The sequence below is a fragment of the Phyllostomus hastatus genome, unplaced genomic scaffold, assembly GCF_019186645.2.
Source record: "Phyllostomus hastatus isolate PE091 unplaced genomic scaffold, TTU_PhHast_1.1 phas_contig_40, whole genome shotgun sequence".
Classification (NCBI taxonomy): Eukaryota; Metazoa; Chordata; class Mammalia; order Chiroptera; family Phyllostomidae; genus Phyllostomus; species Phyllostomus hastatus.
In genome coordinates, this window is record NW_025333872.1 from 94,251,214 (window position 1) to 94,274,380 (window position 23,167).

General features: G+C 50.9%; 1 protein-coding gene across 3 annotated transcripts in view; it reads right to left on the minus strand.

The window, feature by feature from the left end:
* Positions 1-1,431: 1,431 nt before the first annotated feature.
* The window catches only part of SERAC1 (serine active site containing 1), a 28,146-nt gene continuing 6,410 nt past the window's right edge, over positions 1,432-23,167 (minus strand). For 2 of the 3 annotated variants that reach the window (XM_045843803.1, XM_045843804.1), the window contains exons 5-17: positions 22,420-22,509; positions 21,071-21,202; positions 19,245-19,366; positions 18,185-18,313; positions 16,719-16,832; positions 14,877-15,039; positions 11,804-11,954; positions 10,434-10,575; positions 9,381-9,475; positions 8,101-8,198; positions 6,765-6,947; positions 5,637-5,780; positions 1,432-4,225 (exon numbers count right to left, since the gene is read on the minus strand). In XM_045843803.1, the coding sequence (XP_045699759.1) occupies positions 4,089-4,225; positions 5,637-5,780; positions 6,765-6,947; positions 8,101-8,198; positions 9,381-9,475; positions 10,434-10,575; positions 11,804-11,954; positions 14,877-15,039; positions 16,719-16,832; positions 18,185-18,313; positions 19,245-19,366; positions 21,071-21,202; positions 22,420-22,509 (1,700 nt within the window). In that variant the 3' untranslated portion in view covers positions 1,432-4,088. The remainder of the gene's footprint in view (positions 4,226-5,636; positions 5,781-6,764; positions 6,948-8,100; positions 8,199-9,380; positions 9,476-10,433; positions 10,576-11,803; positions 11,955-14,876; positions 15,040-16,718; positions 16,833-18,184; positions 18,314-19,244; positions 19,367-21,070; positions 21,203-22,419; positions 22,510-23,167) is intronic. The other variant, XM_045843805.1, reaches the window with a different exon arrangement.

Sequence of the window (23,167 nt, forward strand, 5' to 3'; positions counted from 1 at the left end):
TGGTTGTCCAAGCCACCTTCTTTGTTCTCAGCGGCTCCCAGCAGTTGAGGGCCCTCTGAAGCCTGCTCATGCTCCAAGGGGGAGGAGCTCCGTCAGCACCTAGATGCAGGCTGATTGGAAGCTGGATGCTCAGGCGGCAGCTCTGAAAGTGCACAAACAGATCTCTCCCCCAGACAGCCTGGGAGGTGAGTGTCTCTACCTGCCTCCTCTGCAGAACTGTCCGTTCGCTCAGGTCCTGTGAGACCCACAAACACAAGCCTCACTGGCCTCGAGAGCCTGGTGATCAAGGGGTGCATTCCCTGGGCAGCAGCCACAAAAGCTGGGGGCCCAGACAGACATGGGTGCAGGCTCCTTCCAGGGAGATCCCGGCGACCAGGAGTAAAGATGTGCCTTCAACCAGAGGCCTGGCCCTGAGAGAGGGGGCAGCTTTCATGTGTGTAAATAGGCCTCCTTTGGGGAAAGACTGGGAGATGGGCCTCTTTCTGCTGCCCCTGCACTGGGCCCTGGGGAGACAGCCGTGGCGAGTCCTTGCGAGACCATTCAGAACTGTTCCTCTCTTTGCTCTACTCTCGTGGGTCTCATGGACATAACCCCCTTGGGCTTCCAGAGCTTCGGGGGTCCATCCTTTGGGTGGACGCCCCACCTAGGTGGGGTGCTCGCCGTTGGGTTCACACTCTTCTTTCCTCGGGGAGAAACAGAGTTGTGCTTCCTCCCCATCGCGTCCCACTGCGCCGGGGCGGGGGGTTCACGGGGAACGGCGTCTCGGCCCTCCCGGGTCTAACCTGGGCGTCTTCTCGCTCACTCACTCAGTGCGCGGGAGCTGCCCAGCCGGTGTCCGCACGTCTTCCAGAGGGACCTGCCCCGTGTGTAGCGTCCACGTGGCGTCCGTGGGAGCCGGTGAGTTCGGGAGCCCCTGTGTCGCCGTCTGTTTAGGGTGTTTTAACCTAGTCATCCCAGGGGCCCAAACGGTCTGAAAGCTGAATGGCAGATGTGCGTATGACACAGACCACTTCCGCGTGGGGAACGCGCTCGCGTCCACGCACCCTCACGGTCCCAGGAATCAGGGCATCTTCCACTTCCATTGCCAACAACTAGCTTTATGCTCCAGAAATGACGTCTGCGTTAACCTGCAGGTCAAAGCTCCAGGACGCTGACTGTGTCCGGGCTCTGACACCAGGACTTAACCCCACGGCGCTGTTTCTGGACTCCTCGGGGCCAGCTGGAAGCAGACTGAGACCTGGAATGTTTACAAGAATGGCTTCTAAATTTGAACATTGCTTATATATGAAACTGGTTTATGTCTTCTGCTCGCTCTGTGAAAGTAATCGTAATAAAATACCACTTTTCACAGAGCAAACTTCTACCGGATGTGAAGTGATTAGCTGTGGCGAGTGTCCAGCCTCCAACGTAAGGGCACAATCAGCTGTTGTGAACACTTTAAAGTGTGACATTTATTGAACACGTCTGAACTTTTTTCATGGACATAATTTTTGCACAAAACGTCGATAAAAACAAAAGCACACAATGTAGTTGATAATACAAAGGGATAAAAGTTCAGAAAGCTATGCCTACAACTCCAGTGTCAGGAATTAGAATCTGAGGGCACTGTGAACTATGAGCCAGGTTCCAAAGGAACAGGCACGCCGCTGCGTGACCGGGCTGTCTTCTCAACAGGAAGTGCATGCGGGTGCCCCCACCCCCGGCTCCCCCCACCGTATGTATCCTGGTTGTCGGCATAGAAACCTTGGCTGAATGGCTGAGATACTTCGAAAAAGGTATCACAGCCCTCTGACCCTTTCTGTAGCGACATTTAATTTAAACACTGGGGGGAAGAGGGCTCAGGGCCTGGAAACCTGGTTAACCATGGAACCTAGTAGGTCTGGGGACACGTGGTCGAGAAGTGGATGGGCGGTAAGGAGGGATAACTGTGACTGCGTTTTCATTCTTGCCTCAGTGGTTCGTTTGGGGACCTACATTGTCTAGCTGATCTTGTTTCAAAAAGAAGTGACTTTTCACATGAGGGGAAAGGCGACATGAAGCCTGGTTTGAAGTTTTTTCCAGAAAGGATACTTATACCAAGTTCATGAAACTCGGAGAACCGTTCTATTGATGGTCTAATTTTAAAACTATTTCAAGTACATGTGTTTTCCTACTTCGTGTTCTTAAAAGTGTTTTTCAGCTAACGATTATTTTAAAAACATTACTGACTTAAATCTCACAAAGCGGATGTGCAGAAACTGTGTACATTATACCCATTTCACAGGCAGAATGAAAACAAGTGTTACATGGCTTGCCTGAAGAACTGCAGTAACCCAGTCCCGCACTGGCTCTCCCCCCCAGGCTTTGTTTTGAAAGCACAGCTGTGAGAGCTGTGTTGACATTTCAAGGAGCGGGGTTTCAGTCCATCACTCATAAGCTGTTGAGCAGCAGTTTCAACTGCAGCTCACAGAAAACAGAAAAAGAAAGTGAGCAAACACAGCCACCTCTTCTCCCCGTGTCGCCCCGCCAGCCACGCGCGTCGCTGTCGGCTGAGCATCGCATTCCCTGCGTCTGCTCAACAACGCAAGTGACGCAGCTAAGTCGCTTGCGAGGCTGCTGCACAACCAAACGATCAGACGCTGACGGCGTGCACTGATGGCCCCAGTGTCCCTCCGGCTTCTGTACTCCGCTTTAGCTCTGACTGTCCCATTCTAGGAACGTCTGTTATCTTCAAAGTGGTCAACGTAAGGTTAACATGACCCAGCACTCCACGCCTAGCGTGTACCCGAGAGAATGGAAAACATACATCCACGCCAACACAGGCACATGAATTTGGTCAGAGCAGCAAGAGAGCCGAAAAACTGGGAAGAACCTAAGCGTCCGTCACCTGACGCCCACACGGATAAGCAGGGCCTGGCCCTGCGACGGAGCGTGGCTGGGACGGGAAGAGGAAGGAGGCACTGACGCGTGCCCCAGTCAGTGCGGGTGGGCCTTGGGAACCCTGTGCTGAGAGGAGGGGGCCAGGCACAGTACGGCTCCCTTCCCACGGAATGTCCGAGACTGGCAAACCCACAGAGACCAAGTAGACTGGAGTCTGCCAGGGCTCGGGGCGATGTGGTAAGGAGTGATTGCTGATGGCTATGGAGTTACTGGGGGGATGGCAAGAAGTTCTGGAATTAGAACGTGGTGATTATTGCACAAGTCTGTAAATATACTAAAAAAAATCAATGAACTCTAAAATGTGAATTTTATGGTAGGAGAATTATATCTCAATAATGTTGTTATTTAAAAAAAGTTATCAACACAATTTCCTATTCTCACATGCTGGAAGTCAAATGAGCAAGAAAGGTATATTTTATTCGCCTACAGAGAATCTGAGAATCTTGATACTAAGTATTGCTAATATAGGTAATGGTTTAGAGTAGTTTCATTTCACACTGATCAGGTATAGATTAGCTACTTTATCTGGGAAAAACTGTAAGTATAGGTACTTAAAGTCTGGAAAGACTATAAGCTGGATTTTTAAAAAAATTTTGTTCTAAAAAACTGTTCTCAGTAATAAGAAAATAAAAACTTACGAGGAGCCGACCCACGGATGCCAGCAGGTCCAACGAAGCTGGCAGGTCGGACAAAGGTTTGCGCTCACATGCTCGTAAAATTACAGCGCATGGAAACCCAGAACGAAAACACAGTCTTTTACGTTCTGGCTCACGCTCCTCTCCATGCTGGGCTTCCTCCCCAATGGCACTGCCCTGTAAGCGGACGGGCACGCGCCCTGCAGGGGGCCACCAGTGCTCGTCTAGCGTGAGTCGGAGGCAGTCACAGGTGACAGAAGCCACCCTCTATCCAGAGCAGCTTGCCCACCAGGGACGACACTGCGGAACACAACCTGGCACACACGGACTTCCCCGAAACCTGGAGAGTCCAGTCTGGCCCTCGGTTCTCCGGCCCACCAGCCCTGCGTCTGAGCTTTACAGAGGGTCCGCCTGCCCGCCGCGCACCCCAGGCCGCACGGGTGCCGGGGTGACTAGTTTGCACGGTCGCTGAGAGAGAGAACAAGGACACCGAGTTTCCTGCACTGTGTTCACGGGAAAAGTGGAGGACAGCTGTCAGTTTTCCAGGTCTTTGGCTAGAGTTTCACGGATGAACTGCAAGGTGCGCTGGTACAAGAACGCGTCCTTCTTCTGGGGCTTGCAAATGTTCAGATGGTTGACGTCCACGGGAATCAGCTCCCCGATGCCTAAGTCTGAAGAGAGCCGAAATGTCAGTAACAGCAGCGTCTAAGGAGAGACTCCCCCCGATCAGCATCGGCGGAGGCCGGGGGGCGGCTCTAAGTGCCGACTTGGCTGTGACAGGGGACCCTTAAAGGAACTTCAAGGTTCACATTTGATTAATCATGCCAGAATGGATTCTGAGCAGGGATAATGGTCATTTATGCTTTTCATAAATTCTTCATAGGCCGTCTGGCCTACGTCCCAGCCCAACAGTGAACGGAGCCTGAGCTGGACCATCTCCAGACCCGTGCACACTTGCAGGTTACTCTTAAGTCATTCCACACATCTCGTAACCGCCCCTTTCCCTAGAGTCAGTATCGTAACCTTGACAATGAGCTCCCCGTCCTGATAAAGACTGGGAATGTCTTACAGGGGATCCATTCCATCTACGACTCGGTGCTCAGGATGCTCGGTGAGCCTCCCAGAGCCGCCTAGACGCGAGCCCGGCAGGAGGCAGGCGTCCCGGGGACGCGGAAGGAGGCGCAGACATTTCTGACTAGGCCATGTCACCACAACAGCTCCTCCACAATATTCCCAGTGCCTCTGCTACCTTTGCTTTGTCTCTCATCTTCTGAAGTCTTTTTTTTTTCCTGCTTTTTAGACACCCAGCAGCTGTCCCTTGATCTCTTCAAGCCTTCAACCACCGAAGAGTAACACGACCTACTACTTGGAGGTAACCGTCTTTAGGTTTCACTGGACTCTTCGGTGGGTTTCGTTTCATTTAGATGCTACGTAATGAACTTAGGACCAAACTTGTTACGCATACCAAAGAGCCGTCTGGCAAGTGCCCCGTTTTCACACCGTCCCTGGCTGCTCCTGGAACAGCCCCCAACCCAGGCTCGGTGGGGATCGGACGAGGGTCTAACACGCACGCCGAGCTGTGCCGGGGAGTGCCAGGTCGGGCTTACCCCCCGCGCCCAGGGAAACGGAGGCGGCTGTAAAGAGAGCGCAGATCCGGGCCCTGCTCCCGAAGAGCCTGCGTCCAGTACAGGACGCTACGGTGGCGGGCACCGTCCACCCCCAGCCTCAGGGCCGTGGGGAGACTGTGCCAAGGCCTGGTCCCTTCAGTTGCTCTGTGCCAAGGTCTCTGTGCACGCTCCCGGCCCGGCTGCTAGAGGGCTTTGCACCCTTAAGGCAACACAGCTCACGGATGATGGCTAATACAGAGCTAGCCAATTCACCTTTGCCATCAGATCAAGTAAATGAAGGGAGGAGAGGGGTGATACCAAGGTAATATGTCTGCAGAGAAATTCTAATCTATGGCTGAAAAGAATAACAGAATTAGAATCTACATCTTTCTAAAACTGAGAAATTAAACATGAAAGCAGTTGCTTGTAACCAAACGCTAGGTGCCGCCCACCGCGGCCGGCGGCGGAGGCGTACCTGCCGACTCCGCGGGCACCACCTGCAGCTGGATCATGCTGCCGATGGAGGTGGGCAGCGTTTCCACAAAGTTCAGCACCTGGAAGTTCTTGTCTTTGGCGAACTTCAGGAAGTCATCCTGAAGCGCTTTCAGCGCAGGGGAGTCTGTGAGAGGATCGAGAACAGGACTGTGACACGTTCTGTCTGTCCAGCTCGTAACAAAGTATACTAACCTTCCAGGTGTACAGAGAAAATTAGGTTCTCATTTGGGAAGGTGGCTCATGTAATGTATCCCCTTCAAAGAAGCCCCTAAGATGAGAGTCGAGGGCTCAAACCCACGCAGAGGCCAGCGTCGGGGGGCGGGGCTTCCCACATCACTGGCCGGGCCGGCAGGGAGCCGTCCGCAGGCGGGCTGGCTCGGGTGGGGCTCGGGCCAGCACGCCCACCCACCCTAAAGCGCAGCCTGTCCACAATCACAGGGTGCCCAGCCCTTCCTGTCCCTCGGCCTCAGCTAGCACGGGGCCACCAGGAAGCACCGGACAGACAGGGCAGCCGGAAAGCTACAAGAGACGGACCCGAGGGGCAAATGGAAAACAAACCTGGGCAGTGGAGAGACACAGAAGGACTTTAAAAAATCCACCAATTTGGGTATCTTTAGAATGATTTCAAAGGACAAGAGATTAAAGAACAAGAAAGAGCTTATGGAAAATAAAATTTGACTGCAAAAATTAAGATTCAACAAAAGGTTTCCAACGGAAGACAGGGAAGTAACTCTCCATAAAGGCGAGAAAAAATATGAATAAAATGACTTCTGGCATATTAAGGCTCAAGCCAAGGGCTCCAAATTCTGATTAAAAGGTATGCCAGAAAAAAAGAAAATGCATATAATTAAAACAAATAATGGTTAACATGGCAAAAGTCTTCAAAGCCTATGCATACTTTAACAGTCGATTTTCCAAACTCATGGAAAAAAGCTGTTAATTGGTCATTTGAAATTATACTTACAGCAAAACATTATATAACTTTTCAAATTTTAAATATTTAACATAGTATTGAAACTGTTCTACTTGAACAAATAAATAGTGGCTGAAGACAAAAAGGGAAGGTCTCAAAGAAAACCCGAGGGTAACGTGGCCGGGGCAGCGCTACCCTTGCTGAGCTCCTTGACCTCCAGGGACGGGAAGAGCAGGTAGCGCACGTTCACGGAGTACTCCGCCAGGTGGGAGCCGTGGTGCGGCACGCTGTAGAAGATGATCCCGCGGGTGTTGTTTACAACGGGGCTCGTCTCCGGCTTCTGGGAGGCCTCCAGCAGCATCTTTTTGACGAGAAGCCCTAGTCACAGAGAAGGAAGAAGAACAGCGCATGAGCTTCCCTCCGCTGTTCTTAAAACCCAAAGAGGGCAAACCAGAAACACAGGACAAGAGCTGCTGTCTCTAAGAAGTTTAAGCGATAATTCTCTGTGGTCCTGTGAACGGGGCCTTAGGACGTCAGCACTGGGCGGCTCTCCTGATCCCCTGGATCGGAATCTTCCCCACGGACAGGCGGCCTTCTAGCCCCGCCTTGTGAGGCGGGCGCCTGTCACGGGCTGCACCGTCCCACAGGGGGCGTGCCCAGACCGCGAGTGGGGTGTCTGCCCAGCCGCCAGCCGCCAGTCTCCCCCCGGCCCCCCACCCCCCTGCCCACAGCAGCCCACTGATGACGGCCCCTCCCTTAGGACAGCACTAACATCCCCAAAAACACAGTCCCATAAAGCCCACCCTCTGTGCAAAACAAAGCTTCCGTGGGAAAACGCACCCGGCAGGGCACCTCCGTCTCCCCCCACCAGGCCTGGGGCCAGTGGTGAAGCCAGAGGTCACACAACCAGACGGTGACAGTGCAACTCCGAGGACACCAAAGGACACCAAAGGCGACATCTGCTCTCCTCTCAGCAGGACGCCAGGCCGCAGTGGCAGTCCTGAGCGTTCCACAGACAAACCAGGCAGTGACAGTGGCAGTGGGCTGGGAGAGGGCTGGGAGGAGCAGGTGTCCCTTAGCCAGCAGGCGCTGGGGGCCACGCAGCGGACGGCGGCAGGGCTGGGGGCCGCGGGCACACAGGGGCCTGGGCTGTGCGCACCCGAGCCCCGCTGGGCTCCAGACGGTCGGGGTGCGGGGAAGAAGGGGAGCCCTGGAACCAGCCAGGAGTCGTTACAAGCCGGGCCTGCAAAACCAGGGGCTGCGTCTGATGTTTGCTTGTTACCACCGCATGAAAGCATTAAGTTGTCAAACTCACATCCCTTTTCTGTGGTTTGTTACTAGTTGTCCCTGTCTAGAAACAGAAATAGCATGGAAGGAGAGTAGCAATTCAGAAACTCCTAGCCACAGCCAAAAGGATTCTTCTAGGGGCACAAGGGTCACTCTAAGTAGGACAGGCACAGGGAGTTGGGTCAGCCTCAACGCCTGGCCAGCCCCTCGCAGCGTGCACTTTGCGGGAACGAGACAGACTCACCTCCCATGCTGTGTGACACCCAGATCATCGGCCTGTCCCCGACGCCGGCAGCTCTGAGCTTCCTAAGAAGTTCTTTGCTCCTGAACGCAATGGACTTTCTGGGCAAAACGAAAACAGGCATGACGGGAGGCTGCTGACGTCCCGCCAGGTTTGCTATCCCATTTTTAAAGCAAGAGCTCGTGTTCACGGGCCGATGCGACGTGCTGCATCTGGAGCCAGGAACACCCCCCTCTCTCTGCTCCATTTCTGCAGCCGCTCGCTCCGTTTCCAGCGCAGCCGCACTCGCCCAAGTGGGAGCAGCTCGGCGCCGAGCAAGCCGCTCATTTACTGAACAAGCACCGTCAGAGCATCTGCCACGGGGCTGGCGATTTTTACAGCCCAAAGGCAAATCTCACAGTAACCGCCCGCACCACGTGGCCCGACACCGAGGCCTTGCCTCTGTTGTGATTCACCTACACGAAGGCATCTGGCATTGCTGCTGAGTCATTGCTTGTATCACTATTTATGCTGAAAACATAACATTGGTCTGGTACTTAGAAATACCAGAAGGCTATTACAATCAGAGAATTCAAAGTTAAGGAATTTCCAAAAAGGGAACTACAAAACTATCTGGTCCAGCAGTTTCAAACTATTTACCTGTAGAATCCTTTCTTCCATATAAGGCTCGTCACAGTTCCTCGGGGCGACCCAGGGAAGGAGCCCCGGGGTCCGGTGTGCCGGCCCTCCCACCCTCCCCCCGGCCCCCAGGCCGGGCCCTTCGGAGCCCCCACCGGTCAGACCGGCTCCCTCCGCTTGCAGGCCAAGTTCCCGGGCGAGTTACGTGACTCGTCTGGGACCTCCCGTGGGTCAGAGGTGGAAGTGGCTGCTATTATCGTCCGGGTCCTGGGCCCCGGAGTCCAGTGTCCCTCCTGCACATACAGTTGCACACGTGACATGCACATGACCTGAGGGGCCCGTGTGCCTCAGCATCGTCTCCTTTGCTTCCTTCAGCCGGTATGACCGAACACACAGCCAGACGGGCCACGGTTAGTTACTTCCAGGAGTGAAGGGACTTCGTTAGAGGGTCCCTGGTCCTCACTACTGGAGTAGTTCTAAGTGAGCCGCGCTAGGTGCCCACCATCTGCACTCCGTCTAAGCCTTGTTTCACTCACTCACTTGCAGAAGAAAGAGAAGGAGGCTAGGAAATCCTGTCTGTGACGCCCAGGTCCCCTCCGCCCCGGAGGACCGGCGCGTGGCCCGGGCCCTTGCCCTTCCGGAGCTGCCCCCCGACCCCCCGTTACCTCTCCATCGGGCACCGCGCTCGCCAGTCGCTGAGGCTGGTGTCGTACTCCACGGAGATGATCCGGAGAGCGGGGCAGTCCTCTGCCAACCACGACTGTGAGAAATACAAGGTACCAAGGGGCGCGTGAGCTTCACTGCCCAGTGACTTCCTGCTCATCGAAACTCTGACTAAAGGACGCGTGCAACGTTGGTGACGAAAGAGCACCCTGGAGCAAAGTGTAAAGGTGACCAGAAAAACAACTCCAGCGTCTTGACTCTCCACGTCTCCGGTCACCAGGTGGTGTCAACAGTGACAGCACAAGGCCAACGCAGGTGTCAAGAGAACGTCCCCAGTTGAATCCTCAGTGGCCTAGAGCAAGGCCTGTTTCTGAGTCCAGACCAGACTGGCTTTCTGGAAGCATCCACAGAAAACTCTGATCTCAGAACAGTGCTGCCTGACAGTTAAAGGGTTCGCCCTGAGAACTCAGAGATTCGAGGGCAAGTCCCACCCCTGTTCTCTGTGGCCCTGGGCTCCGTCGCCGTCCCCACGCCTCGGTGTCGTCAGAGAGTGCACACGGTGCCTGGTGCCCCGTGCACCCCTGGGAAGGGGGGCGAGCAGCAGCAGGGCAGGCCCTGGACGCTGTGTCCGCGCATCTAGCGCGTCGGTTCCCACCGAGCGTTAGACAAATTCCACTCGGTGAATGCACCTCAGGGTCAGGGCTCTTCGGGAGAAATAAGGTCCAAGAAACCCAAGTAGAAGTGTTTCTTCAAGGTCTTTCTATTTTTTAAATTATTAAAATCATAGAACTACCCAACGATCATGAATGACATACATTATTATCTTTTAAACGGAGGTAAAGGATGACTGGCCCTCCCCCCGAGTCTGTCTTACTGGAATATTCTGAGTCATGGGTCGCACCCCAAGTTACACAACGCGGGGAGACGAGCCCAGCTGCTCGTGTGACCCCCACAAGTGCTCCCACGGGGGAGGAGAGCAGCAGGGAAACACCCTGGGGGGACAGGATGGCGGGTCCGGAGGCCCCATGGCCCACGAGTGTCAGCCGTGTCCTTACCTTGGGCCAGCACGTCATGTACCTGCTCTCGGCCTCCGAGACCTTGTCCGTGAGAACCTCGTCGCTGTCCTGCTGGCGCCACGTTTTGAATGCTGCTCCCATAAGGCCGTGAACAAAAAGGACATCTGCTTTAATGGGCTGACTACCAGGGAAAGAGTTTTAAAAAGAAGCAGAACACACACATTATTGTTTTGGCAAGAATCTCCATAGCACTCTCTGAGGATGGTGCTTAGCAGGTTTATATGACATAAAGTAAAAATTAAGGCAAGCTTTGGGAGCGGAGGTTTGCCGCGGGACCCTCCAAGGAATTTCGGCAGAGACACGCACGGAGCGCGCTCACTGCTCTGCAAAGACGGAGGCGGGTCCAGCCTGGCGGGCCAACCAGAACCCACTGCCACGGGTGTGCTGACCGGTGAGGTGACCTGTCAGATAACCCTCCGGAGAACTCCATGGGCATGTCCCGGGAATCAGTAAAAGTATCTTTTTAAAAAAAGACTATGCTAGTGTCATTTCAAAGTCAGCATGCACAAAAGAGATTTTTAAAAAATTATCAAGGGTGATGTTTATCAGAAAATAGAGCAAATGACACTTTCAAGTAACAGTCTTCAGATGTGACATTTAAAAAATACGTAGGTAGTATATTGCTTGCATCTAGTTATAGGGCACACACAATTACACAACACACAAATACCGTAGTATTTTATCTACACATTGGAATTAAGTGGGCAATTAATTTTTCATATTAAAAAAGTTTTTGCTATTTTTTGAGGTAATAAAGTGCCTGACAGAAATCCAAGAAATATGTAACTTTTCACTCTGGTCCTTTCTGCAGTTACGGTCTCAGCAGTGACACAGCTGGAAACGGGGACCGGAAGTGACCCCGAGGAGGAGCAGGAGTCACGTTCATCACTACTTACTCCTTCCAGCCCGTGCTTTCCCACCCGGCTTGTGCTCGCCCCAGTCCCTGCAGGTCCGGGCCGAGGCTGGTTCAGGTGCTCGCACGTAAGTCAATACGTCCTGTCTCCTTCCCACCCACACTGACCTCCACCATCCCAACCAGACACGAAATCTACGTGGGAAATGCTGTGAAACAACTGTGCACACGAAGTTTAAGTGCGCCATGTTGTAAAGGGTGAACTCGACCTTCCTGAACGTAGGCCCTGATATAAAATAACCCGATGCCTCAGCTGCTTCCATACTTTGGTGCCAGCCTGCCATTCCTCGGAGGTGATTGTGGATAAACCGTTTCAGTGAATACGGTGTGTGACTCATCTATAAGGAATCTGACTTCTCTGAATCACTTAGAAGTAAGTCAAAACGTTAAGCCTGCCAGGCATGCACCCCCACGGGGATGGGGGCTCTCTCCCCACCTTGTGCGGCACTGGGGGTGGAGCACGTACACGCCGTCCTGGTACTTCTCCCGCACCGTGTCCCGGTCCAGGTTCGCCAGGGTCCGGGCGGCGTGCGAGGCCGCCATGATGTGCGGGGACTTCATGGCCTCCGCCAGGATGGAGACCCAGCCTGGGGGAGAGAGCGCACCTCCTCAGTCCCGCCTCGAGTCCGTCTCAGCGGGCCGAGAGGTCTCGGGCGGCTGGAGGTGATGGCCGAGGGGCGCACCTCAGCGTCTGCCCACGCGGAGAAGCTCCACTGCCCCACCTGCGTTCTTCCCGAGGCCCTGCGGGTCCCCGCCCCAACGCCGTGGGGGTCCCCGCCAGGTCCCACTCCCGGGTCTCCAAGCAGGTAGGAGGGGTTCCAAAGGCATTTTCTTTATTTAGAAAATCTAACAAAAGTTGCAAATACTTGAGATGAGGTCATCAACGGTAAGAAAAATCGTATTTTGCTTTTAGCAAGAATGATGAAACTCAGTGAGTCAATACCAGGTATTTCATCCCGATTGGCAGTCATATTCGCAGCCTTTAACATGTGTGGGGAAGTTATTTTTTAATAATAATGAGCTCACTTAATAGATAAAAATCTTGTAAAACTTGGGATTCAAGGAGGGAACATTTTTTAAGACAGACAGAGCAGTACAATGTCATGTATTTTGTACGGTTTGGGTTTCTGCAACAATGTCTTACTTTATGCACGTGAGTGTGTATGAAAGTGCAGGGGTGCATATACGCACCCCCACAGGGGCCGGGGAAGAGGCACCCAATAGTGTTAGGAGGGACCTGGGACTGGAGAGGGCCTTACAAAAAGGTGGGTTTATTTATTTATTTATTACTTTTAAAAGACTTTATTTTTAGAGAGGGAAGGGAGGGAGAAAGAGAGAGAGAAACATCAATGTGTGGTTGCTGGGAGCCATGGCCTGCAACCCAGGCACATGCCCTGACTGGGAATCGAACCTGCAATGCTTTGGTTTGCAGAAAAAGGTGAGTTTAATGTCATCTGTGTTCTCTGAGGTATAATTATATAAATAACGCACCCACATGCATTATTTATATAATCTGAAATAAAACAGAATGTGGGCCTTGAGATCAGGGAGAGCTGGGCTCACATTTCTGCCTCCTGCCGACCTGCGGTGGGACCCCGGCCAGGTCCCTGGGCTGCTCTGCGCCGGAAGGAGATTCCGAAACAGCCGTCCACGTGGGCCGTGCCTCTGAGCAGGCCCCGAGGGCCCCCGGAGAACAGCTGTGCCCCACCCCCTCCACCCGCTCGTCAGGGCCCACGCGTGTGGCTCGCCGCGGTGACGGAAGGCCAGTGTTTACAGCCCAAAGGAAGCTTCAGACCCAGTAACTCTTCAACATTAATGTTCACATCTGTACTATCAGAAAATCCCTCTTCAGAATCTATTAGAGCGTGCTTTATAATAAGAAGAATGCTTTAAAATTCTACCTGTAGAGACATACAAGTATACTGTTGGTATGTGCAAAAATGTGACCTGATTTTTAACAGGGTCACGAGACTCTGAGAGATGAGAGGAAGCAGGGCACAGGCCATCTCCGTGACACCGTGTTTTCTCAATGCCACCTCTTACACAGCATCAGCTGTCCCTGGGGAAAGCTGTGTCTTCCTTTAATACTCAGTGTTTTTAAATCACGCAACCTCTTAAAACCTGTTAACTGTGAGGACAAAGCAAAGAAAGCGGCGCTCCGCAAGGGAAGCGCCAACCGAGCACGCCCGTCAGTCACTCCCCACTCCGTTTGCAGCAACGTGTAACTGAGCTGAGAAACAAGGCTAAAAGCGACGTGTACATTTCCGCCGTAAGTGTCTGCGGCCCGGCCAGGCACTGCAGTGCCGTGTCGGTGAGAGCGCCGGCCCCACACGCGGGACTGTGGGTTCAGCCCGGGTCCGGGCGCGTGCAGGAATCAACCAGTGATGCGTGAACGCACGCAACAGCAAGTCAGGGTTTCTCTCTCTCCCTCTCACCTCTCGCCGCCCCACTAAAATCAATAAATTAAAAAAAGTTTTAAAGAATCTACAAAAATAGGAACAAATAAAACTTATAGGAAAGGGGGCCGAACATATGGTGAGAGAAGATGAGCTGCCGTTGGGTGGTGGACACACAACACAGTACACAGACCGTGTGTCACAGAAACGTGTACCTGAAGCCAAATGACCCTATTGACCCACGTCACCCCACTGAACTGAATTTTAAAAAGACATGGTAAGTGGCCCTTTATAGAGTTTGCCGATCCCTCTTCTGCTGATCAAAAGGCACTCTTAAATGTGAATTCATAATTTACATAACTGAATTTACATAAATTCCTATGTAAAAATAAGAGCAAGTGGATATGCAGCTGACCCTTGAACAATGAGGGGACTGGGGGCACGGACCCTCGCCTGCCCCGCGCAGCCGAAACCCGTGTGTAACTGTAGACGCCTCAACACTGAAGCTGTCCCTCAGTATCTGCAGGGGACTCGGTGCCAGGACCCTGCAGATGCCGACACCCACAGATGCTCAAGTCCCCTGTGAAAAACGGGGCAGGCCAGTGCATACAGTCAGCGCTCTGCATCCGTGGACCCCCAACGGTGATCTAGAACAGTCCAGGTATTTACTGAAAAACACCTGTGTGTAAGTGAACCTGCGCACTTCAAACCCGTGTTGTTGAAGGGTCAACGACACGTGTGCAGGGGTGTATGTGTATGTGATGTGTGTATGTATATTCGTATGTCTCACCTACCTTTTTCTACTGAAAAGGCACAGAATAAAGACACCCCAGGAGCCGTAAGCACACAGAGTACCCAGATCTGGGTCTCTGATAATCATTTGTATCGAAGATATAAACATTTAGATGGTCATCAGCAAACACTGCTCTCCTGTGACTACCCACACACTGCTTATCTTAGGCGTGGATTATCCGCACATGGAAGGCAATTCCTCGCTAAAACGGCATGCTCTAAGCAAAGCCTTCAGTCTGCTGCAGAATTAATGCATCACGATGGACGGAGGCGGGGACACAGAAGACTGGGTCCCGAACACTGAGCACGTGGAGCTGTTACCTGAGCGAACTATGGTCGGGTGGAGACGCTCATTCAGAGCCATGTTGCCGACGACCCGCAGAATGTTCCTCTGCACGTTGGGGTAGTCCTTGTGCAGGCGGTACAGCCTCTGGAGCAGCTGCAAGCCTCCGTATGCTTCGATTTTGTCACAGTGTGTGGGTATCTGGCACGACAAATCAGTGAACACTCACTCAGTGTTGCATAAACTCACTCACCAGGTGCCACGGCACGCCGATGGGCAGCCGGGTGGCAGAGTCCCCGAGAGACCGACCACCCAGCCTCGCCTCTCAGCTCACCTAACACACAAACCCCGTCTGCGTGCGAAGTGCTGCAGGATCACTGAGAAAAATCCGCCCAGGACGCCTGCGGTGTTTCTTCTTGAAGTTACTCTGTTTGGCGTTGGGTTGGATATAACTCGACAGTGTCATTATTACACAACTGTTTCAATTTCTAGTGACACTCCGGTTGGCTCAGAATGGTCTCTACCCTGGAGGAGCCTGCGCCCTGATAACAGGACCCCCGTCCAAGTGGTGGGTTGCACAGAGATAAGCAACATCTGCCCCACACAAACTCACGGCTACTGGGGCTGGCCTAAACTTAGGAGTCAGAAAATTTTTTAAAAGGGGAAGATCAAGAAAAAACAGAAGAAGGGATATGAATTTTCAGTGGCTAAAAGAGGTAAAAGAAAGCCGAAGGAAATGTGTACGCTAAGGTAAGGTGACAAAATCCACCAAGTCATTAGGTCTGCCAAGGTCACTGGCATGGCCTTGCCTTTTCCAATCACTAGTTTTACTCACTGTCCCATCACTAGTGACACCATGTCACTCACATATGTGCAACAATTCCCATTCTCTACATTTTCATTAAATGTCGTCACATTTTATATGCATTTACAAGTATGCCTTCTAGACATCAAGTGAGGTACGTCGTGACTGGAGAGGCTTCCGGAGCTCCGCGCACTGTAGTTGGTGCTGCAGATGCATCTACTGCTTCAGAAACCGGACGCAGACCGCAAAAACTCGAGCCAGTCGGCCTGCGTTCCCTTCTGCAGTCCAGTACTAACTCTGCTTTGTCCCTGACTCCCAATTCCACAGGCGGGACCGGCCGTGACCAGAAGGAAGCTCCGTGCTTCTGAGCCAACTCCAGTGGTCCCCAAAATTAAGCGGGCGAGTTTGGAATGTCCAGGAGGATGCTTCTCACCACGTGGGAACCTCCCGTGGTGGCCTCACTGGGGGCGTCTGGCACAAATGCCAGCTGCTGGGCCCCACCCCACATCTGGACGTGCCGGTGGCCACAGGTGTGCAGGAAGTGCGCACTTCCTGAGTGGTTAACATGCCTCCTGAGTGGTTTCTATGCACTAATGTCTGAACACCACACAGTCTGTGACTTTTTCCTTTTTTGTGATCTCAATAGAAAAGTTGCCCTAATACCAAGAAATCTGAAAGTCACTGGTATGTGCTATGGTTAAAATGTGGTCATTCAAATATTTTCTGCCGTGACACATCTTGGACAGATGCTTTCATGGAAATTACCTGATAACACTGCTCATAAAAGTGATCTGAGAAAGGGTGAGGACAGCGTAACTCAAAGATAAATGCTCTGCTTTCTTCGCGTGCAATTAAGATCACATCCATTTTTAGAAAAACTTCAGGAGATGAAATCCATGTATTGGTGCTAAATCATTTTTTTTATCCATTGAAACCATCAAATGTGGGGGAAAGCAGAAATTGAAAAACAACCGAAAAGCTTCTTTTGTACTAAATGAGGATGATTTCCCTGGAATGAACATGCATACGCATAACTTTGTGACACAAATAAAACACACTGGAAAGTGCAAGTTACCTCAGAATGTCTTACTAAAGCTTCCAAACAGAACATCTCCACTGTCGCTGAAGGAACTTCTCCAAAGCTCTCGGCGTAAGGAAGTCCGTTTCCTCCAAAACACCACAAGCCACCCTGCAAGTGAGACGAATAAAACTTCTACTTAAGAACAAAATGACGAAGCCCTGGCTGGCGTGGATCAGTGGACTGAGTGCCAACAGGTTGCAGGTTTGATTCCCAGTCAGGGCACATGCCTGGGTTGCGTGCAAGGTCCCCGGTTGGGGGTATGTGAGAGGCAACCGATCAATGTTCTCTTGCACATCGATGTTTCGCTCCCTCTCTTTTTCCCTCCCTTCCCCTCTCTCTAAAAAGTAAATAAAATCTTTTTTTAATAGTTCTTTTTTTTTAAGATTTACTTATTTGTTTTTAGAGAGGGAAAGGAGGGAGAAAGAGAGAGAGAGAGAGAGAAACATCAATGTGCGGTTGCTGGGGGCTGTTGCCTGCAACCCAGGCATGTACCCTGGCTGGGAATCAAACCTGTGATACTTTGGTTCACAGCCCACTCTCAATCCACTGAGCTACACCAGCCAGGGCTAAAATCTTTTTTTAAATGACTAATATTTTTTGTTGGACAAAAAAAATCTCTGCACTAAACACAGTATTATAAAGGACTAATACATAGGACTCTAAATATTATGGGAACTTTAATAATCATGCAAACTGTGGCTTACTAGGGTAGAAAACATGGAATTATCCCTAGAAGAGAATGATCTCTGAGTGTTTCTCAGTTCTTTCCCCTTTGTACCTGAAAGTACGAAGCACTAATACACAATTCTTTATATGTAAGAAAAGCCAGGGTTAATCATAATGGTCCAGGGACAGGTTATGCTGGCCGAGTCTACTTAAAGTCTATTAATCAAGATGATAAAAAAGGGAAAAGCATTATTGAAAAAAATTAAAGGCAATGACGACAGAGGTCATGCAGGTTTTAATCCTTCCCAAACTGAAATTCAAGTCCATATGGAAGAAAAGAAGAAAAAGGAAAATTTTATGAAACAGAACAGTGAGGAATAGTCCTAATAGATATTAAAAACAGGTGAGAATAAAGCTGGGAAAGAACATTTCAACCCTTACCACAGATTAGGGGCTAATGTCACTAATCTGCTCTGCTCTCCTACAAATCAGTGAGAAAAAATACCAACGATGCTGCGGAAAATGAGCAACCGTCATAAAAGAAAGCTCTTAGGAAGAGAGATACAGCGCCTCTGGAAGACGTGAAATGACACCCGGCACCGCTCACAATGAGGGGCATGGACAGCAGAGCTGCACCGAGAAAGGACGTTCATCCGCCATCTCCCCGTCACCCCGAGCACCTCGCCCTGGGCCGGCACACACCGGAGCCGGTTACTCGGTCCCTGTGGCCCCGGCACAGCGCCCTGGAGAGCGGGGGCACCGGGAAGCATTTAGGGGTGAACAGGTGAGCTGACCTTCTGGGCCGCCAGGCTCTGGCTGCTCTCGCTCAGGGCCAACGACGTAAAGTACCGGATGCACTCATCCAGGTCCGTCTGGGGTAAGGACGCCAGCAGGCACCTGAGCTCTTCCTCGATGGAGGAATCCTGAAATAAAAGGAAAAGAAATTCTTCACAATGAAGCTCAACAACTGAGCGCAACAAGAAGTACCAAAAGAATCTAAGCCAAAAAAGCAAAGAAACAAAAAAACGCAGAGATGAATTAGTGCTGTTTAGTCTCAAAAACAGTCCTCAACCCAGATAAACAGGATTGTTTAACTCTGAATTCTGTACTTTCGTGTCTGCTACCTCGATCTGAAAGGCTCGTTGCAAAGTGCAACTCGACATTTTTGCCTCATCAGCTACTTCACATCTTGATTCAAAATGAAAGTTGCTATCTGATTTTCCCTAATAACTTACATCCAATCTATCTGGTTTTCTATTTTTCAAAAACTGACAGCAACTTTTCAGATTTTCTAGTCTAGGAAGGGTACGCCAGAAGCATGCTCAAATGTCTGTATTACCGATTAAAAACTGGCATCTCGGTGCATTAACACGTTAATACTGTGTCCTGGACCTCAGGAGACATTTAGCACGATCTGGAAACACTGTGGTTGTCACGACTTGGGATTGCTACTGGACTCGAATGAAAAGAGGCCAGGGATGCTGTTAAACACCCTACAATGCACAGGACAGCCTCCAACAAAAGTATTATTTGGCCAAAAATGTCAGTAGTGTTGAAGTTGAGAAAAACTCATCTAAAAACCACCTTCCGTCAAGGGACCGATGCATGGATGCTGATGTGCAGTGAAGCTACCCTCTGGGGTCCGAGGCCCCTAGTGCCGAAACAGAAAATGACACGAGAGGAACCGCATTCCTGAGGGGTCAAGGACTCCGTGTGTGAAAACTACAATCTCCACTGACCTCATTTACCTGCTCGTGAAAAGTAGCCAATGAACTGCCTTCTGAGTGTCTGTTCTGCACCCCCGGACTATGTATCAACCCTTTGCTCACTCACTGGGTTACTTTATTCACTCACTTCTTTTAGAGACGGCAAAGGAGGCGGAGGCAGGAAGAAGCGCAGGTCACTCTCTCTGCTGCGTGCCAAGCCGATGAGCGTCCTGGGGTCGCAGGCCTGAGCGACCGTCCGGTACTGGTAATCTGCGGCGGTGAGAGTCTGCCATCAGCGGCCAGCGGCCTTAGAGTGTTCCAGGCGTCACTCGGACAGACTGCGCAAAAGCAGTCTGCTTTTTATATCGCACGTTTGTGTCCCCAAGTACTTTCCAAAACCGCAACGTCAGTAAGCTGCGTGTGCAGCATTTCTGTATCTGATCTCTCAATTCCCCTCACCACACATCTGGTATCTGGGTCCATCAGGGTCTGACATTTTTGAAAAGAGGAACCTCGAATGTGAACATTGATAGGTCAGAACCAATTTAACTTCTCTTTAAAAAGGATTTTAGCATTTGAAAGCTGTCTCGATCGCTACCCCAAAACCCTGGGACTGCATCACGGTCCATGGTCCCTGGTAGCGGGAAGAGGCCTTCGTTCCCTCCTGCCCACAGGCCGAGGTCCCAGGCCCGCCACTCCACTCCTCCCGCATCGCTGCTGCAGAGTGAGTGTCGGTGCTCCCCCAGGCCCGCACGCTGACACCTAGCCCTCAGTGTGCTGGCATTCGGAGGAACGGCCTTTGGGGGTGATTAGGTCATGATGGGATTGGTGCTCTTCTAGAAGAGACCCCAGAGAACTGCCCTGGCCCTTCCGGCAGGTGAGGAAAGAAAGAAAAGGTGGCCGGCTCTGAACCAGGACGCAGGTCCCACCAGACACCAACTCGGCTGGCCCCTGATCTAGGACTTCCGGCCTCCGGGACTGTAAGAAAGACATTTCTGTTGTTTGTAAGCCCCCCAGTCTATGATACTTTGTTATAGTGGCCCAAACGGACTAGGAAATGTATCAGAACAAAATTCCGACCCTGCAGCAGACACTGTGTCTAACAGCGGCAGTCCGCAACCTGGGCAAGCTCTTCAAGACCAAGTGGGGAACTTTTCAAAATGTACACGCAGGGCCCCAGCCCTGACTCTTCTGGTACAGTAAGTCCAAATTGGAGTCCCAGAAGGCAGATGTTTGAAAAAGATTTTTATTCTAAGTTTGCCTGAACATGAAATAAGCTTATATTTACTTTATAAAGTGTAATTACAGCCACCAATCAATCAGCTAGTTAACTTAGGTGGAGGCAGAGATCTTATTGAGACTTAACTTTCTTTGAGGACATTATTATTTTCTGTTTACTCATTTTTATGACACGAAGCTACTCACAGAGTGTACCTTAGTCTTTGTACTAGAATTAGAGCAGATCTGAGCTCTAGGCTCATGTATTTTTACTGCAAAACTTGTGAGTTTTAAACAGAAGTATTTTAAATACCCCTTACAATGACATATACACATAAATTAGGTATACTTTGACTAATTATTAGTGTCAGAGCCAACTGTCAAGTGAAAGCAAATATAATTGTGTGGCAGCCAGCAATTAAAATATGTTTTGTTACCTATGCACCAAAAGAGAAAGTGAACACAGCGTCAGGCCGTAACTATCAGAGTCGAGAGTTTCCGGGATGGAACAGAACTCTGCTCCCGTATGAAGTCACACAGACCACCCAGCCTCAGCCCTGGAGGTGGTTCTCATCCAGCATGTCTGGCTACCAGGCCAGGGGGTTTCACCGGAGTTTCCTTTTTAATTTCTGGAAATACTTTCAGTATATGTTTAAATTGCCCAAATTCTTTTCCTTCCTGGAAACCCCACTCCCGTCTCGTTTCTCTGAGAAACGGAGAGCTGGCTGCCGGGTGCCACGCGTTCAGGGTCATTACCGTGCCAGTGGTGGGCCTCCGACATCTCCTGCACGGCCTGCCGTCGGGCGGCCGGGTCGTCCGACTGACTCCTCCGCAGCAGCAGCCACGAGGCGCACTCGTGGTCCTCCACGTCCACGGTACTGAAAGGGTCTTCGCCAAGAGAAAGAAAAGGACATATGGAAGAACTGAAAAGAATAATATTTAATACCCATATGCCTACCACAGCTAGATTCAATAACTGTTATTCTGCCGTATTCGTTCACTCTATATGCATGTCTGTGTATTTTTTCCTACACTGTGTGAAAGGAAGGTGCAGACGTGTGGGTTTTACCCTTCCACGGTTCACACCGACTCTCCTAAAAATAAGCCTGCATCCTCCCACGTACAATCACAGTGCCTGCCCTGGCCGGCAGGTTCAAGACCCAGTCAGGGCACAGGCCTGAGTTGTGGGCCAGGTCCCCAGTTGGGGACAAGTGAGAGGCAGCCTATAGGTACATCCATGTTCTCTTCCTCTCTTTCTCCCTCCCTTCCTCTCTCTAAAAATAAAATATCTAAAAATAAAATATTTTTAAAGATTTTATTTATTTATTTTTAGAGAGGGAAGGGAGGGAGAAAGAGAGAGAGAGAAACATCAATGTGCAGTTGCTGGGGGTCATGGCCTGCAACTCAGGCATGTGCCCTGACTGGGAATCAAACCTGCGACACTTTGGTTCGCAGCCCGCGCTCAATCCACTGAGCTATGCCAGCCAAGGCTTAAAATATTTTTTAAAAAATCACAATGCCATTGTGACAGCAGAGAACACTAACAGAGATTCTCCAAAATCATCGAAAATCCAGTCTAACTCCACGTTCAACTTCCTCCAGGTGTCCCCAAAATATATTTAGAGTTGGTTTCTAAAACCAGGATTCAAGTCTTTTTAGTCTCTCTTAATTCTAGAAAGGCTTCCCACCGTCTCCCTTTTCACTTTCATGATTTCAGCTTTTTAAGGGGATCTGGTCAGCTCTTTTACAGCTACTCCACACCGCAGGGCTGCTGGCTGTGAAATCTACATTTTTGATGCAATATTCTCATTATGAGACAGCATGGAAGAGATTCCCCAACAGACTTTAAATTCTGAAGAGGGTATACTTAGTCTTAATGTTTATCTACAAATATCTAACAGTACATCCTCAAAGATGGAAGGGAAAAAGTGTCCCAGGAGTCAAGCCTTCAAGTTCAATACAGCCCAAAAGAATCACGTTACTCAGTGTCTCAGCGCTGCGATAAGAAACGTCAGCACGTGAGATGGCAACGTGCCTTGGGTGCACCGCCGGATTTGACTTCCGGAATACTGAGCAGGCCCCCCCGTGACATGTTTGGTACTCACCGGCAAACGGGCCCCGCAGTATCTTGGCGGAGGTCGTCAGTACTTTCCTTACTGCTTTGTGAAGCTCTTTTCTCGCCTGGTAGGTGAGTCCTAGAGCGATCACCAAGTCAAAGGTTACAATGACACTAAATAGGTACTCGTCATGCCAAGCTCCAACACTTCAAAGAGAAATATAAACTAAAATCCATGATGTTTCAAAAAGAAAATATAAAATAGCGTCTTTCTGTTTCCGTCGTCACTGTCAAAGCAGCTGACATCATCATGGAGCACAGTGCTCTAAACCCCAAAACAAGACTGCTCTCCAAGTTAGGGAAGGGCCAAAAAACAAGAACTAACGCACCGACGCTAACAAAAACCCTCATGTACATCACAGTATTAGCTACTTGCAGGAAAATTCCCCTAAAAATAGTCGCTTTCAAACTAAAATCTGGAGCTATCTAGCTGAAATTAAGCTTCACTCTACAGGTGAATTACAAACATAAAAACTGTAATTAATCGAAACAGCACACCATAAAAGCATGCTGAAATACAGGAAGGTGAGGTAACACGACACACATGAACCATGTCGATGGGGAGCAGTGCACCCGCCCCGCCCCACGCAGGGATCACGATGCACCTGCAGGCGAGGTCACTGCGGCTGACGACGCAGGCACCCACAGCTGTGACTCGGGTCGGTGACTCACCCCCACACCCACACCCTGATGAAGAGATACTCCTCTGCACTCGGCTTTCCTGTCCGCCCAGCCGT